The 14,775-nt window shown below is 54.5% G+C and overlaps 1 protein-coding gene across 1 annotated transcript; it reads left to right on the forward strand.

Moving 5' to 3' along the window:
- Nucleotides 1–282: 282 nt before the first annotated feature.
- On the forward strand, nucleotides 283–14,630 carry SPRYD3 (SPRY domain containing 3). Its single transcript, XM_045553915.1, has 11 exons — nucleotides 283–386; nucleotides 1,882–2,028; nucleotides 3,067–3,142; nucleotides 3,636–3,760; nucleotides 4,074–4,209; nucleotides 5,256–5,441; nucleotides 11,323–11,472; nucleotides 11,875–11,932; nucleotides 12,592–12,711; nucleotides 12,798–12,970; nucleotides 13,308–14,630. The coding sequence occupies exons 1-11, from the start codon at nucleotides 364–366 to the stop codon at nucleotides 13,440–13,442; spliced, it is 1,329 nt and encodes a 442-aa protein (XP_045409871.1). The 5' UTR covers nucleotides 283–363; the 3' UTR covers nucleotides 13,443–14,630.
- The last annotated feature ends 145 nt before the right edge of the window (nucleotides 14,631–14,775 follow it).

Genomic DNA, 14,775 nt, shown 5'->3' on the forward strand with positions numbered 1-14,775 from the left:
AATGTGTGTGCGAGCGTGGCGACCTTCGCCTGCCACGCCCCGCGTAGGAGCCGCCCCCTGTCCGCCTCCCCGGCGCCCAGGGCACCCGGCGCGGCGACTGCGCCGCCACGTCGCCTCCTCTCACGCCCGGGACACCCGGGTTTACTAGACCCGACCCAGCGCTAGGTGCCCGGTGCACCAGCCCGCGCCCCACACCCTGTCTGCTCCCTCCGATTGGCTGCTGCGGGTGCCTTTCGCCAGAGGCCGCTGCAGATTGGCTGCGACGGGGGGGGCGGACCTCGGGGAGCGAAGGAAGGGCGGGGACCCGGATGTGTGTGGTGGCGGCGGCCGAAGAGCTTGTGTGCGGAGCTGAGAGGCCTATGGATGAGGAGGACGCGGCGGCCCCGGTAGGCGGGGATCGGGGGCGGGGTCCCGGAGGCCTCGGGTCTCCCCGGAGCCTGAGGCGGGGGTCCTGGGCGGGGGCTCCAGGGCCAGGGGCGGGGCCTTGCGGTCTGGTCACTGGGCTTGCTCGGTTGGCTCACCCTCGGCCCTCCGTAGGGTCGGGGACACTGGGCGTAGTCAAGCTGACCGGCCGGGGCCCCCTTACCCCTGGGTCACGTCTGAGTGATCAGGTCGTTCCCAGGGCGGAGGCAGGCCCCAGCACGGCCGCTACTCGTCGGTGCCAAGGCTTTGGGGTTCTGGGCAACCAGATACCTTTAGATCTGGGGCTCCAGCATCTCCTGGGGTCAAGCCCTGGCAGAGTGCCCGGGAGTGGAGTCCTCGGGCTGCCCCACAGGTGCCTACTCTTCTGGGCCACGTAGTGGATTGTAGCTCCCGCATAAGGGTCCTAACATGCTCATTGGGATTGAATTCAGCCCAGCCAAGGCTTCCTAAGCACCTACTGTGTGCAAGGCAATGTCAGGTCTTGATAGAACCCCTGTCCCAGGGTTTGGGGAACGTGCAGAAGAAGAGTACTTCACCTCTTTCTCACATTTTGCTCCCAGGAAAAATGTATTCATTCATTCATATATTGGCACTGCTGGTGGTTTAAATACCTGGATCATCCCACCCCTCTCCGTCATCACTGCTACCATCTTCAGGAATGCCACTCTCATCCAAAATGCTGCAATAGCCTCCTAATTGTTTGCCCACTTCTGCTGTTGCTCCTCTTGTGATGAATTCTCCAACCAGCCGCCTGAATGATCTTTAAGATCTGATAAACTTTAAGATTATATCATTTGCTTGCTTGGAACTCTCCAGAGGTTTCCCATCACACTTGGAATAAAATCCAAACTCCTTACCATGGTCTGGTATGATCTTGATCTGGTTCCTGCCTTCTTCTCATCTTCTATGTTCCCCCCACATTCCCTACACACCAGCTATCTTGGCCTTCTTGCTGTTGCTCCACCATGCCAGCTCCCTTCAACCCAAGGACCTGCTGTTGTCCCCTCTGCCTGGAATATTCTTTTTTGGGCTTGTCACATTCCTGGCTCCTTTTCAACTCAAATGCCACCTCCTCAGAGAGACTGTTTCTGTCCATTCTGCCCACTGCCTCCATATTCTTTATCATATCACCCTGTTTTATTTCTCCACTGTCTAAAATTGTCATGTCTGTTTATTGTCTGTTGTGTCCACCGCCCCCCCCACTAGAATGGAAACCCTATGAGAACAGGAATCCCATCTATCTTGGTCACAGTTATATCCCTAGCACCTAGAACAGTGCACACAGTAGGAGCTCAATAAATGTTTGTTGAATGAGAGGATGAGGGTGAGGGTGGGGATTGTTGAGGTCAGTCTGAGCAACTGGTCTCAAGTCCAGCACCCTCTGCATTCCGGGTCAAGCAGGCTGAGGTGCTTTGCTCAGGGCCCTGCTTCCTTCTCAACCTCTTCTCTCCTTGACAGATTTGTTCTCATGAACAAGATGGATGACCTCAACCTGCACTACCGGTTTCTGAATTGGCGCCGGCGGATCCGGGAGATTCGGGAGGTCCGAGCTTTCCGATATCAGGAGAGGTTCAAACATATTCTTGTAGATGGAGACACTTTGAGGTGAGTCCAGGGGAATACTTCCACATTTTCCTTCCTGTTCCAGATCTTAGAGATGAAAGGGGGCTTTTTCGGAGGAAGGGGACTGTCTATACTGCTCTGGGATAGGATATGCTCTTGACCCCAGAGGCCTTTCTGAGTGGAGTAGTGTGTGCTGCTTCACCCTGCACTCCCGTCTGTCACAGGGTGGCTCCGTCCCAGTCCAACAAGGAAGGGATCCAGCAGGGGTCTCTCCCAGTTAGGCATTAGAAGCAATCACGTCAGATACGGGAGGCTGCCAGGGTCTCAGGAGTTCCCTGAGTACTTTGTTGACAAGACTCCAGTGGGTCTGTGGGGTGTCCGAGACTCCTGCCTACGTCTCAGGGATTGGGTTTGGTAAAGAGTGGCCATTTCAAAGACAGTGGATTTCCTGTTTGGGGAAGGATGGTTTTGTAGTGCATCCTGTACTTCCCGTGTCTTTTCAACCCTTTGGTTTGTGTTTGTTTTCTCTCTTTTCTGGCTTGAACCCCTTCCCTGACTCCTTCTGAGCCTATTTTCTCCCAGAGTTGTCACTGAAGGGGGAAGTCAGTAGTGTAATTTAGCCTGGAGGCAAGAAAGCTGAGCAGTGGGGATTGAATGACTGTCTTCCAGCCTATGAAGGGCTTTGGTACAAAGGGCAGAGACTAGCCATTCTCCAACTCCACTGAGGACAGCCAGAGGAAAACAGCCAAAGCTGCAGCATGAGGGATTGAGATTAGACAGGGTTGTGAGACCTCTCCTAGCAGCTAAAGGGACTCTACATTCTTTTCCTTCTGAAAATGAAGAAACCAGGCTTGCACTGGTCTGTGGTATGGCTTGGACCCTGGCTGGAGGCAGCGGGAGGGGTGGAGTGAGGTGACCTTAAGTATCTTGTTATGGTGTCTGTGCAGATGTCCTGCAGTGTGGCCTAAAGGGTTCTCCTCTCTGCTGGCCCTGGCAGGGTTGAGGTTAGGGATGCTGAGGCCCTCCCACCAGCTCCTGCGCTGGGTTGCTAATGGAGCTCCCCCCTCATTCTTCCTTCAGTTACCATGGAAACTCTGGTGAAGTTGGCTGCTACGTGGCTTCTCGACCCCTGACCAAGGACAGCAATTATTTTGAGGTGATCAAGGCAGTGGGTGGGCAGAACAGGGGATGAGATCAGGGGTGAGATCATTAAGCTCCAAGGAGCTCCTTTACTAGATTCACGACCTGGTCCTTTTAATTGTCCATCAGCGTTGTCCTGTCAACTGGGAAAAGGGCACAGGATAACATGGCCCTAATCTGAGAAATATGAGCCCTGTCCCTTCTACTCTCCTGCCCCTTACCTAAGTAGACCTTGACCCACGTCCTTTCCCACCCCCTGACCCAAACCCAGCGTCTTCTCCGTCGCCTATTTTTTTCCAGAGTTAGGAAATAATTTTCTAAGTATCCATGGTGAAGCAGGCCCCTGCCCTCCCCAGTTCTCCCTCTGAGCATCCTCTCTTTTCTGATTCCCATGTCTTTTGTCGTTTTGAGCCTCAACCTCCTTTGATCTCTAGCTCCCCTTCCTCGTACCCCCAGCAATTCATCCTGTTTCCCATCCTTGCTAACTGTGCCCCACTCTCCTCCCCCAGGTGTCTATTGTGGACAGTGGAGTCCGGGGCACTATTGCTGTGGGGCTGGTCCCTCAGTACTACAGCTTGGATCACCAGCCTGGCTGGTTACCTGACTCTGTAGCCTACCACGCTGATGATGGCAAGTGAGTTGTCTCCTGCGGAACCTGACCCATTGCCTATGGATTTGGGAACCTTAGATACAAAGAACTTCCTCAGGGTGGCTTTTCCCATTCCTTTCTCTCTTTGGGTGTTTCATAAACTGTTGTGGTCAGGACAGGGAGGTGGCCTGGCAGTTACCCTAGCAGGTTTACAGAGGGGAGGTAGTGCTCATGCCAGGACATAGGTGATGCCATCACAGAGCGACTAGGAGCGGCAGGTTGAGGCCTCAGCTGTCAGTGCTGCGGAGAAACTGGGAGGCCAGGTTCAGGTCCTGTGTCTGTGCTACTCTGTCCACAGGTTGTATAATGGCCGAGCCAAGGGCCGCCAGTTCGGGTCAAAGTGCAACTCTGGGGACCGGATTGGCTGTGGCATTGAGCCTGTGTCCTTTGATGTGCAGACTGCCCAGATCTTCTTCACCAAAAATGGGAAGCGGGTGAGTGAGAAATCCTGGGTGGGATTTAGGTGGCTTGAAGCTGCCCAAGGATTTGTGGGAGTGGTTAGGAAGAGTTTGCTGCCTGGGGCTGCCAGGGACGTGTGTGCTTAGTTCCCACGTCCTTCATTTCAGCCTCAGATTCTCCTGAAGCCCCTGTGTGTAGGAGAAGACACTTCTCCTGCCTAGGGAAGCTGGGACATTTCCCAGATGACAGGCGTAGAGGGGCAAGTTCATGCAGCAGAGGCTGAGCAGAAATTGTGGGGAACAGAATTGGGTGATCTAGAGGAAGCTTTTGAGCAGTCAAAAGAGGGGAACAAAGAAATGTAAAGGTCATAGGAAATCAAGAAGGGGAAGGGTAAAAAGCTACCTGTCAGGTACAGTGAACACTGTCTGGGTGACGAGCGCTCTAAAAGCCCCAACTTACCCGCTATGCAAGGTATCCGTGTAACAGAAACTCTTGCACCCCCTTAATAGTTTGAAATTGAGAAAAAAAGAGGGGAAGATGATGGCCTGGCTGTATAAGCTGGAGCCTCCTCTTTGGGTTTTTGACTTGAATACTTTTGGGGATATGTCTTTTTTGTGTTTTATTTTCCTTATTACACTTCTCCTTCCCTTTCCTCTTGAAAGAGAGACGAGTAGTGGTGAGGAGATGCGGCCAGAGCAAACAGAAGAGAGAGACACCCTGCTCTCTTCTCTGTCCAACTCCATCTCCCACCCTGGGAAAATCACTTTCCCAGGCCTTGGCTGAGAGCGCCTGCTCCCGTAGCATCCGCGCCTGAGTGCGTGCCTGCTCCAATACATGCTCACATGTACTAAAATATTTGGCAGTGAGTCAAGAGACTTGTGTTTGTCTTCTAGCTCTGTGGATTCCTTGCTTGACCTGGGGTACTTAGCACATTTTTGAACTTTTCTGCACCTCTGGGTTTTCTTTATTTGCCAGTGTGTGATAATTAGTCCTTGCATCATCTTAAAAGTGCCCTTGTGAGAATTAGATGAGCTATGGAAAAGTGAGCCAGGTGGCAGCTCCCTCCCTCCCTCCACTGCAGGTGGGCTCTACCATCATGCCCATGTCCCCAGATGGACTGTTCCCAGCAGTGGGCATGCACTCCCTGGGTGAGGAGGTACGCCTGCACCTCAATGCTGAGCTGGGCCGTGAGGACGACAGTGTCATGATGGTGGACAGTTATGAGGACGAATGGGGCCGGCTGCATGATGTCAGAGTCTGTGGGACTGTAAGTAAGGGGCAGTGGGGTGGGAGGGCCTTGGGTGGAGAGGGCTGGGCAGGACACCTGTGGACACATGAGCATATTTGAATGGCTTAGAATGGGGAAAGACAACAGTGTCTTTTGTGGGGTTTTGGCAGGATGGCCTGGACCCCCTTTTGGCTTGATCCCAGCTCAGCTGGCCCAGGCTTTCCATTCACAGTGCTATGGGGCAGGTGTGGTCCAAGTCCCACACATGCGGGGGAAGGTCCTTTGCTGATCTTTTTTGAGTGTTAATGTTAGTCTCTGCTGTCTTCCCCTTACATGTGTGATAGAGGATGAGAACGGAGGCAGATGAAGAGTCAGTGAGAATCCTTGCACCTCCAAAGCCTGCTTCATCCATCTTCTCCTCATACCCGTTTTAGTCCCTCCCTGGATTTTAAGCTTTCTTGGGAAGCTCATGGACCTTGAGAGAGGGAAATTCTTCCTGTCTACCTTGCGTGCCTCATGCTGGGTTGGGAGTGAGTGGTCCCAGGTCTGGGTCTGGCCCTGACCTCTAATGTGCTGCTCAGGCCTCCCACTTTGGATTGTCCCTCTGTTACCCCCTTTCCCCCAGCCTGGGCTTTTTCTCCACCCTCTGGCCTTCTCACCCCAACCCAAGCTGTTTTCAACTCAGCCTTTGGTAGCAAAACAGAAGCAGTGGGGGGTCGGAGTGGATTATGAACCGGGCTTCCCCCTTGTGGAGTTCAAGGGAAGTGGAACCCAGGGAAAGTGGCAGAAAGTGTGCCCTCCTGCTGCTTCTGACGCTCTGCGCCCCTTCTGGCACTGGGGTCCAAGGGCTGCAGCGGCCATGAGCCAGGAGGCCTCAGATGCCCACTTCTTGACTCTCATTTCTTTCCTTTCTTTTCGCCTTCTGCCATCATTTTGACAACATCTACACAGTTGAACTTGGGACTGAGCCAGGGCGATGTTCCAGCTCTCATCCCTGACCTCTCCTCAAGAGTTTTTTCCTGGCATCCTTTCCCTGCCTGGACCTGTCCCCACTCTGCCCCCAGCTCCTCCCAGGCAATCTTTTCTAATTGTTGCAGAATCCTGTAGACATTTATAAATAGCCTTCCTTCCTCCCCACCCTCTCCCCAATAACCTCAGGCCGCTCATTTAAGAAGTTTTTTCTGTCTTAGACATAAGCTGTCAAGTTTGGCTCTTCTCTCAGACTCTGGGGACAGCTGGCAGAGTGGGAACACTGCTCCCTGAGCACTTGGTCCTCTGGGGCAGACTTCAGCATGAGCCTCCGGTGGGACATGTGCCTTCCTCTAGCCTTGCCAACTGTCCCATCTTTCAAGCAAGGGTGACTTACCCAGTTTCTTTCAGCCCTTTGGGCATCCCATCCCCACTTGTCTCCTGGCCTCCTCCCTCCTGTCCCTTCTTACCATCCACTTGGTATTTCTGACCCAGCGATCACAGCTGTGTCAGCCTGGAGGCACCAGGGAGAGGTCATTTGGGCTGTGCCTGTGCCGCCTCTTTCTAAAGATGTCTAACTTAGCTGTTTCTGCTCTTTGCCCTTTCTGTTTTATATGTCCCCCTCTGTTGGGGAGCCCTTCCCTGGAACTCCAGACTCCTGCTGTCCTTGAAGCCTGTTTCTTCTCCTGTCCTGGGTGCTGTGCTTAGTAGAGTATCCTTTAGAACCATAAAGGTTTTGGAGAGGCTTTGATGTTACCTAGTCCAAGGTTTCTCAGTGGGGAGACTGTTGGCATTTTAGTTGGGACAATTCTTTGATGTGAAGGACATTTAGCATCCTTGGCCCCCAGATACAAGATGCCAGTAGCCCCCTCCCCTAGTCATTGTGAAAGCCCCAAATATGCCCACACATTTCCAAATATCCTCCTGTTTTGCTGTTGATGAAAAAAAGTCCCAGAAAAAAGTGAAGTGTTTGACATTGTTCAAGTGTCAAACAGTGAATTAGCAAAACTAGGCCCAGATATTCATTCTTTGACCCCTCTCCAGTGCCTTTTCTGCTGTATACTGTTACCTGCTACCCAAGCCTCCTTTCCATGCCAGTCATCTCCTCTCCTCCCACGCCCCTCCTCATCAGAGAATGGAAGTTTCCAGATTTAAATGCCCACTTTGCCTGGGCTTTTCTTGTCTAGTTCCTTTAGCCAAGGCCCTTCCAGCTGAGTTTACTTGGCTTCCTTGGAGTTCCTTTACTCCTAACCTGTCTCAGTTTGGGTCCTCAATGATCTCTTTTCCCTTCTCACTGGTTCTTCCCATAAAGAAGAACAAATTCAATTCCTGGCTCTTTTCTTTTTTCTTCCAACATCTCATTATGAAAAGTTTTAAACATATAGAAAAGTTTAAGTGAATGCCCATATACCCGTTCCCTAGATTCAACAATTGTTAATATTTAGTCATGTTTGTTTGACCTGAGTATCTATATAGAGACAGAATTCCACTCTTTCTTTCTTTTTTTTTTTTTGAGACAGAGTCTTGCTTTGTTGCCCGGGCCAGAGTAAGTGCCGTGGCGTCAGCCTAGCTCACAGCAACCTCAAACTCCTGGGCTTCAGCGGTCCTACTGCCTCAGCCTCCTGGGTAGCTGGGACTACAGGCATGTGCCACCATGCCTGGCTAATTTTTTCTATATATATTTCAGTTGGCCAGATAATTTCTTTCTATTTTTTTAGTAGAGACAGGGTCTCGCTCTTGCTCAGGCTGGTCTCGAACTCCTGACCTTGAACAATCCACCCACCTCGGCCTCCCAGAGTGCTAGGATTACAGGCGTGAGCCACCACGCCTGGCCTGCACTCGAGTGGAATTCCTTCCCTGCCTCCTGCAGCCTCAGTTTCCCCTGCTAAAGAGGCCCCTTCCCCAGAGCTCTGAGGGTGCTGAAGAATTGCAGCTGCATTTGCTCAGGGATCGGAGTGTTGTCCCTCACCTCACTCCTGCCCCCAGCCTTGCAAGGTGAGGTAATTTGTGGAGGGTGGGGGGCTGTAGGTACAGCCTGGGGATTAGACTCATTTTCTGCCTTTGTTCCCTATTCATAGCTCCTCTGACAACTCCTTAGCGACCAGGCAACAGCTTTGGTACACAAAGGGTGGTGAGTGAGGCCCCACCCTCTCAGGGGTCCTCCCCAGACCCAGCCCAGAAGGAGGCCGTGTTGGGGCCTGAGCTGGGGATTGGTTCCTGTTTCAGCTGCTTCTGGGCCCTCAGGGCACTGAGCCCTTCTTTGCTCCTGTCAAGAAGGATTAGGGTCTCTGCTGGCACGGGGAGGAGGGAGGTTACCAGCAGAGAAGAGGCTGCGAAGGTGCTACTGGTATGAGGTCCCGGTGTAGGGGGTTCTCTACACTGTGATCTGCGGCACTGAGTCCACCTGTTTGGCCTCCCAGGGCTTTGTGGTGTGTACATGTGGGGAAGAAGAGGTGGTTGAGAGCCCCAAGGAAGAGTTCCCTCTACCCCTACCAGAGATATAGAGGAACATGCCTGTCGTTGGGCATTGTTTGAGGGGAAGGACACTTGGAGTAGGGTAGTCTGAGGAGTGTTCATCTGTCCTGGTTGGCCTAACGGGCTACTCTAGTTGGAGGTAAGGGCTGAGATGAGAGATCATGTCCTTCTTTGCGATTGGCAGTTCCAGTATTACCCCCATTTCCTGATTTAGGGAGAGGTGGAAATGTGTGCTGATCACCTACTGGGTGTCAGGCTCTGTGCTAAGCACTTGACACTTCATTTCGTCTTGTTACCCATTTTTGGGAGATGCAGGTAGTGTTATCCTTTAACTTGCTCAAGGTTAGTGGCTACTAAGTAACAGGACTTAGGATTTGAACCTATGCCTGTTGGGTTCTCTTTCAAACTAAGAGGCTTCTGAGACATAGACTGAGGGGCCAGCATCAAGGTCCTGGCAGCTCACTCTGGGGCTGAGCTTCCATCTCCTCTGGGTTCCTAGCAGTGGTAGGCCAAGCAGGGGGAGGGATGTATTCAAAACAGGATCTTTGAGGGGGCTAAACTTCCCCTCACCTGCACCCCTCTGAGTGCTCTGAGAAGGCTCAGGGCTGGGCTCTGCTGAGGAGTGGGAGAGAGGATGGTTTCTGATGGCTTCTGCCCTGGGGGCTGGGCGGTTCCTCTCTCAAAGAAGGTATGTTGTGTAGCTACCTAGTCGTCCATTCAGCTGGTCCGTCGTTCTGTGGGTAGGGGATGGAGAGTGGGTTTTAGAGTCCTATGTTAGTGCAGTTCATCCTGCATTTCAGTTTAAGGAAGCATCCCCACCCTAGCCTTAAACAAAACTGCAGCAGCTGCCCTCCTCTGGGCTGAGGCAGAGGGAATGGTTGGGCGGGTTTTTCCCAGGGATCAGGCTCTGGATCGGCTGTTTTTTGGCTCTGGAACTGGAGAACACTGTGTTTCCTATGCCGAGGCCAGTTGGATAGAGTGGGTCAAGGGCAGCTGTGGGGTCCCCCACCCAGTTCTGCAATGCTGGTAGAGAGGGTGGGCTGGGGGCTGCTCGGACTGGGTGGAGTGTAAACTAGTTAATAGGCATCGAGCCACACCCTGCACTGCTTGCTGCGGAGACGTGCAGAGGAAGGACCCAGGCTGAGCAGAGAACACACAGGACCACCAACAGACGGTGTGGGCCAAGCTGTGGGTTTAGGTGGTCTCCCATGCATCTCTGGCTTTCCCCCTGATCTGCCCCCAGTTCTCTTTGGAGAGGAGGGGAGGATGGGCTTGAGGTGGCAGGGCTTTGGGGATCCAGGGCTGAGAAGGGCAGCAACCCCTTCTATTCCCGCTGTCTGAAGGGACAGTGAGGGTGCAGGACCAGCCTTGGCAGGAGACACGCGCAGGCGTCCACGCTGGTGCAGGCGAGCATAATTCCTTTCCTGTTCAGGCAGGAATCTTTGCGGGGTGAGAGGCCAGGATCCCAAGGCTTGCCAGGAAGACATAGAGGAGGTCCCCAGGGAGCCTGGTTTTTTTAATTTTTTTTATTTTTTTTTATTTTTAGGGCTGCAGGGGTGGGAGGGTAGAAGAAAGTCTTGAGGGGCAGTTGGGCTAATTAAAAGGGGATTAAGGAATCCCAGGTGATGCTGAGGGTGGGGGAGAGAGGGGATGGGGTTGAGTCATAGCCCCACTATTACCATGACAACTGACAAATAAATCCTCCCAGATTGGGGGTTGTTGCCCCGTCATGCCCAGGCAGGACCATTGTGGGACTGAAGAGCCCCAAGAACCCATCATTCATCTCCTCTCTCCTCCCGCTCCACACCCCTACTTTAGCTTGAAAGAGCAGTGAGGGGCTGGGGACAGGAAAGCCTGCCTCTGTCTTCATTTTGACCTCTCCCCACCACACATGAAGTGAAGGAGCAGAGCTGCTCGTTCTGGGCCCCTGGGTTCCCCTCAGCACCTCCCTGACCCAGCTCTGAACAGCTCTGTTCAAAGCCAAGTAAAACAGGGACCTTGAGAAATCATGTCAGACCCATCCCAGGCAGAATGGGCTTCTGAGCTCATCTCCTTCCCTAAACATCTGGGGTTGACACCTGGCTTCTGCATCCTCCCTGTCTCCACTGAGCCCCCGAGAAGGTTGTCCAGGTTCCTCTCAGGCTGGTCTTCACTCCTCCTTTTCCCTGTGTTCAGAGCCCCTGGGGTGGACCCTTCCTAGTAGGGGAGGCCAGCAGGGTTTTTCAGAGAGGTGAGATTGGCCTGGGTCCCCACCCCACCCCATGCCTTCTGCTTGCCACTGCTCCTGGCTCCCCTTCTCTACCACCCCTGTTCCTCCATGCTGGCCTAGAACCTTGAGGTGTGCCTCCAGGATCCTTTCTCCTTCTGCCAGGAGTTTTTGTCAGACTCGGGAAACTGGTACCCAGACTGTCTTGGGACCAGGTTTCCAGGGTGGGGCAGCATGCCCCTTGACCCCCATCTGGCTCTCCCTCCACAGCTGCTGGAATACTTGGGGAAGGGCAAGAGCATCGTGGATGTGGGACTGGCCCAGGCCCGGCACCCACTGAGCACCCGCAGCCACTACTTCGAGGTGGAGATTGTGGACCCTGGAGAGAAATGCTATATCGCCCTGGGGCTGGCTCGGAAGGTGGGCACGAGTGCTGGGCCTTTTTGCTCAGCTCTGGGGCTGTTGGGATGGGCCAGGAAGCTCTTGGGGAAACCTGGGAGGCCTGGGCTGTGGAGGGAGGATCTTAAATTGAGACGGAACACATGTCATGTGTCTGCTGCATTAAGAGTACAGACCCCACGTGACTAAGGACCTCAGACAGCCGGGGGTGGGGGTGGGGCAGCCTGAGGCCCTGGTCTTGAAAGCTCAACACCTTCCTCACCTTGCCTGATTCCTGGCAAGCCCAGCACCTGCGGGATGGTGAGCCGCTGCCTGGGTTGTAGCCTATTTTAGAAGACTGAAGATTCAGATGCCACTCCCCACTCTGCCCTGTCCCCCTTTTGTGCACGGGACCACAGATTTTCTTTTTTCTTCTTGGTGCAGGACTATCCCAAGAACAGGCACCCTGGCTGGAGCAGAGGGTCGGTGGCTTATCATGCAGGTGAATAGAGGGCTGCCTGGGACAGGTGGGATTGTGGGGGATGCAGAGACTTGGGGACACCCATCTTCCTGGTCCCCTCACACACGGCCTCTTCCCTGCTGCTGGCTGATTGTCCCCTCCCAAGCCGATGGTGCTTTCTCCTCCTCTGTTTTTTTCCTCTCAGCCCTAAAAGCTAGGGGAGCGGATAGGGCGGGAGATCTGGGCCCAGACTGGACATTCCAGGCTTCTGAGTTGGCTCCCTCCGTGCCCTTCCTGCAGATCCTGCAGAGTCTTCGTTTTCTGTTTTTGGTCTGCTTGATTTCCTTCAGGGCTTTCTTTAGAGGAGGACCAAGCCTTGAGTTCCTGGCCCCACCTCTGCCCTCCCTGCCCTGGATGTCATTGCTTCCCTGGGGGCCCTCTGCTCTCTTCCCACTAGTCCCCTGGGGGAGTTTCCCCTTGGGCCCCTTGAGCTGAGGGACCTTATGTCTCTTTTTTTAATTTGGTGCCCTCTTCCCACATCTCTCTCATTTTTGTTTCACCTTGTCCCCTCCCTTTCTCGGAGCCAGCCAGCGAGGGGGCAGGGAAATGTTCTGCTTCAAGCAGGGGCCACTCGGTTGGTGGGGGGTGCGTAGTGTCAGTCCCTCCTTCTTCAAGTCTGTCCTCTCCCTTCCCTCCAACAGATGATGGGAAGATCTTCCATGGCAGTGGTGTGGGGGACCCCTTTGGGCCACGCTGTTACAAAGGGGACATCATGGGTTGTGGAATCATGTTCCCCCGGGACTACATTCTGGACAGTGAGGGTGAGTGGGGCGGAGGTGGCCAGCCAAGCTGCTCAGGGCAGAGGGTGGGGGAATACCGCAGGAGCTCAGGTTTCCTGGTCTCCTAGGGGACAGCGATGACAGTTGTGACACAGTGATCCTGTCCCCAACTGCTCGGGCTGTCCGGAACGTCCGGAACGTCATGTACCTGCACCAGGAAGGAGAAGAGGAAGAGGAGGAAGAGGAGGAGGAAGAAGATGGAGAAGAAATAGAGCCAGAGCATGAGGGCAAGAAGGTGGTGGTGAGTAGGGGAGAGTTTAGGGTGGGCCTAGGTTCTTGGGTCTGGGCAAGGGCTGAGTGTTAGTGGGGAACAGAACTCAGAGCCAGGGTAGGAAAGAGGGGAGGTCTGGTGCTGCCCTCGGGGGTCGTCTGGGGTGGCAGGGGCTGCTGAGAGGGGGAGGCTGTAGTTGGGAGGCTGTTTTCCGGCCTCAGGACGCCCTCTTGTGGTCGCTCCCATTTCACCCTAACTGTGTCCAGCCCCTGCCGGGAGCTGGGAGTGGTTGGGGTTCAGCCTGGGGTTCAGCATGGTCAGAGAAGAAGCCAGAGCCTGCCAGCTCCATTCTCCTCAACTCCTCCAGGTATTCTTCACGCGGAATGGCAAGATCATCGGGAAGAAGGATGCTATTGTACCTTCTGGAGGCTTCTTCCCCACTATTGGAATGCTGAGCTGCGGGGAGAAAGTGAAAGTAGACCTGCACCCCTTGAGTGGCTAGGCCTTCTCCAGACCGCCTGTCTCCCTCTCCTCACCCTCACTGGCCACGTGCTCAGTTCCTGACTCCCCTGAGGACTTGCTCGCCCAGCAGGCCCCGGGGCGCAGAGTTGCTCTGCCCTACCAGCCCAGGCCCCCGTCAGGCTCCTCTGTGCCCTCGTTTCTGACCTGTGCCAAGCCCTGTTCTGGCTGGACAGAACAGGCCCAAAGAAGGGTGTTGCCACGGTGGGTCCCGCTGGCTCAGGGGAGGGGGCGTCTGGATCCCCTTTCCCTCGGGCCCCACGTGAGGGGAGAGGAGCGGGCACCCGTCTCGGCTGCTGTTTGGGCGTGATGCTTTGCCCCTCCCCTTCTTGCCCCAGTATTTCTCCATGGATTCTTCTTTTTTGTTCCCTGTCCTTACCGTGGGAACCAGTTGCTGCTGTCATCCCCCTGGCGGGGTTGGGGGGCCTCTCTTGGGCCATCTCTCTCCTTTCATTGGCTGCTGCCTCTAGAAGTCCTCTAGGGTCTCCATTCTTTCCCCTGAGAGCTGGCTCCCCCCACCTCCCTGCTCAGGCACCCACAGAGAATCTGAGTCTCTGGCTTCCCCGACCACACCCACATGGGTGGGTGCCTGTTGCATGTTTAAGAGAAAGGGGCTGTGAGGTGGCAGGGCACTGGGCCTTTGCTCCTCTCTCCCCTTCCACGCACTCCTCACCTGTGCCACCCATGTCCCTAAGCTCCCTAGGATGGAGGCTGAGCTCTGGGGCACGTCTCCCCTGCTGCGGCGAGGGCAAGACCCCAGAGCCTGAGCTGGGTAAGCCCAGAGGGGCAGCTGGGCCCCTCACTCTCCTTTTCCTGCCCCTGCTCCAGCCCTGTGCCCCAGCTTGCTGCTTGTGCCAGTTGCCTGTTTTGCTTCGGTGTTGGATTCTAGCACTTACATATGTCTGCCCCTACCAAGCCCTCATATCTCCTTCCACCCCCTCGACCCCTGAGCCCTTCCCCATAGCAGTGACTTCTGGGAGGAATAGGGAGCAGGAGCTGTTGGCCTTGGTTTGCACAGAGTGCGTAGGGCTGTGGGGAAAGCGGGTGAGCTGCGGTGCTGCTGGGGCCCCCCTTGGCCCTCCCTCCAGGCCCTGCACTATGATGTATGAAATGTATGTACAGACCAGAGATGTTTATATAGCCAATAAAGATGGAGTTTCCGTATTTATCAGCATGGCTAGAATTGGAATCCTTTCCGGTACCTAGGCCTAGGGACAGGGCCGGAGGGTAGGACGCAGCTGAGGGCAGCTTGCTCACAGGGAGATGTGGACCAATGTTAGGCTGGGGATGGGAATCATAAATGTTCTGTGAAGCTG

Source organism: Lemur catta, chromosome 6 (assembly GCF_020740605.2).
Source record: "Lemur catta isolate mLemCat1 chromosome 6, mLemCat1.pri, whole genome shotgun sequence".
Taxonomy (NCBI): domain Eukaryota; kingdom Metazoa; phylum Chordata; class Mammalia; order Primates; family Lemuridae; genus Lemur; species Lemur catta.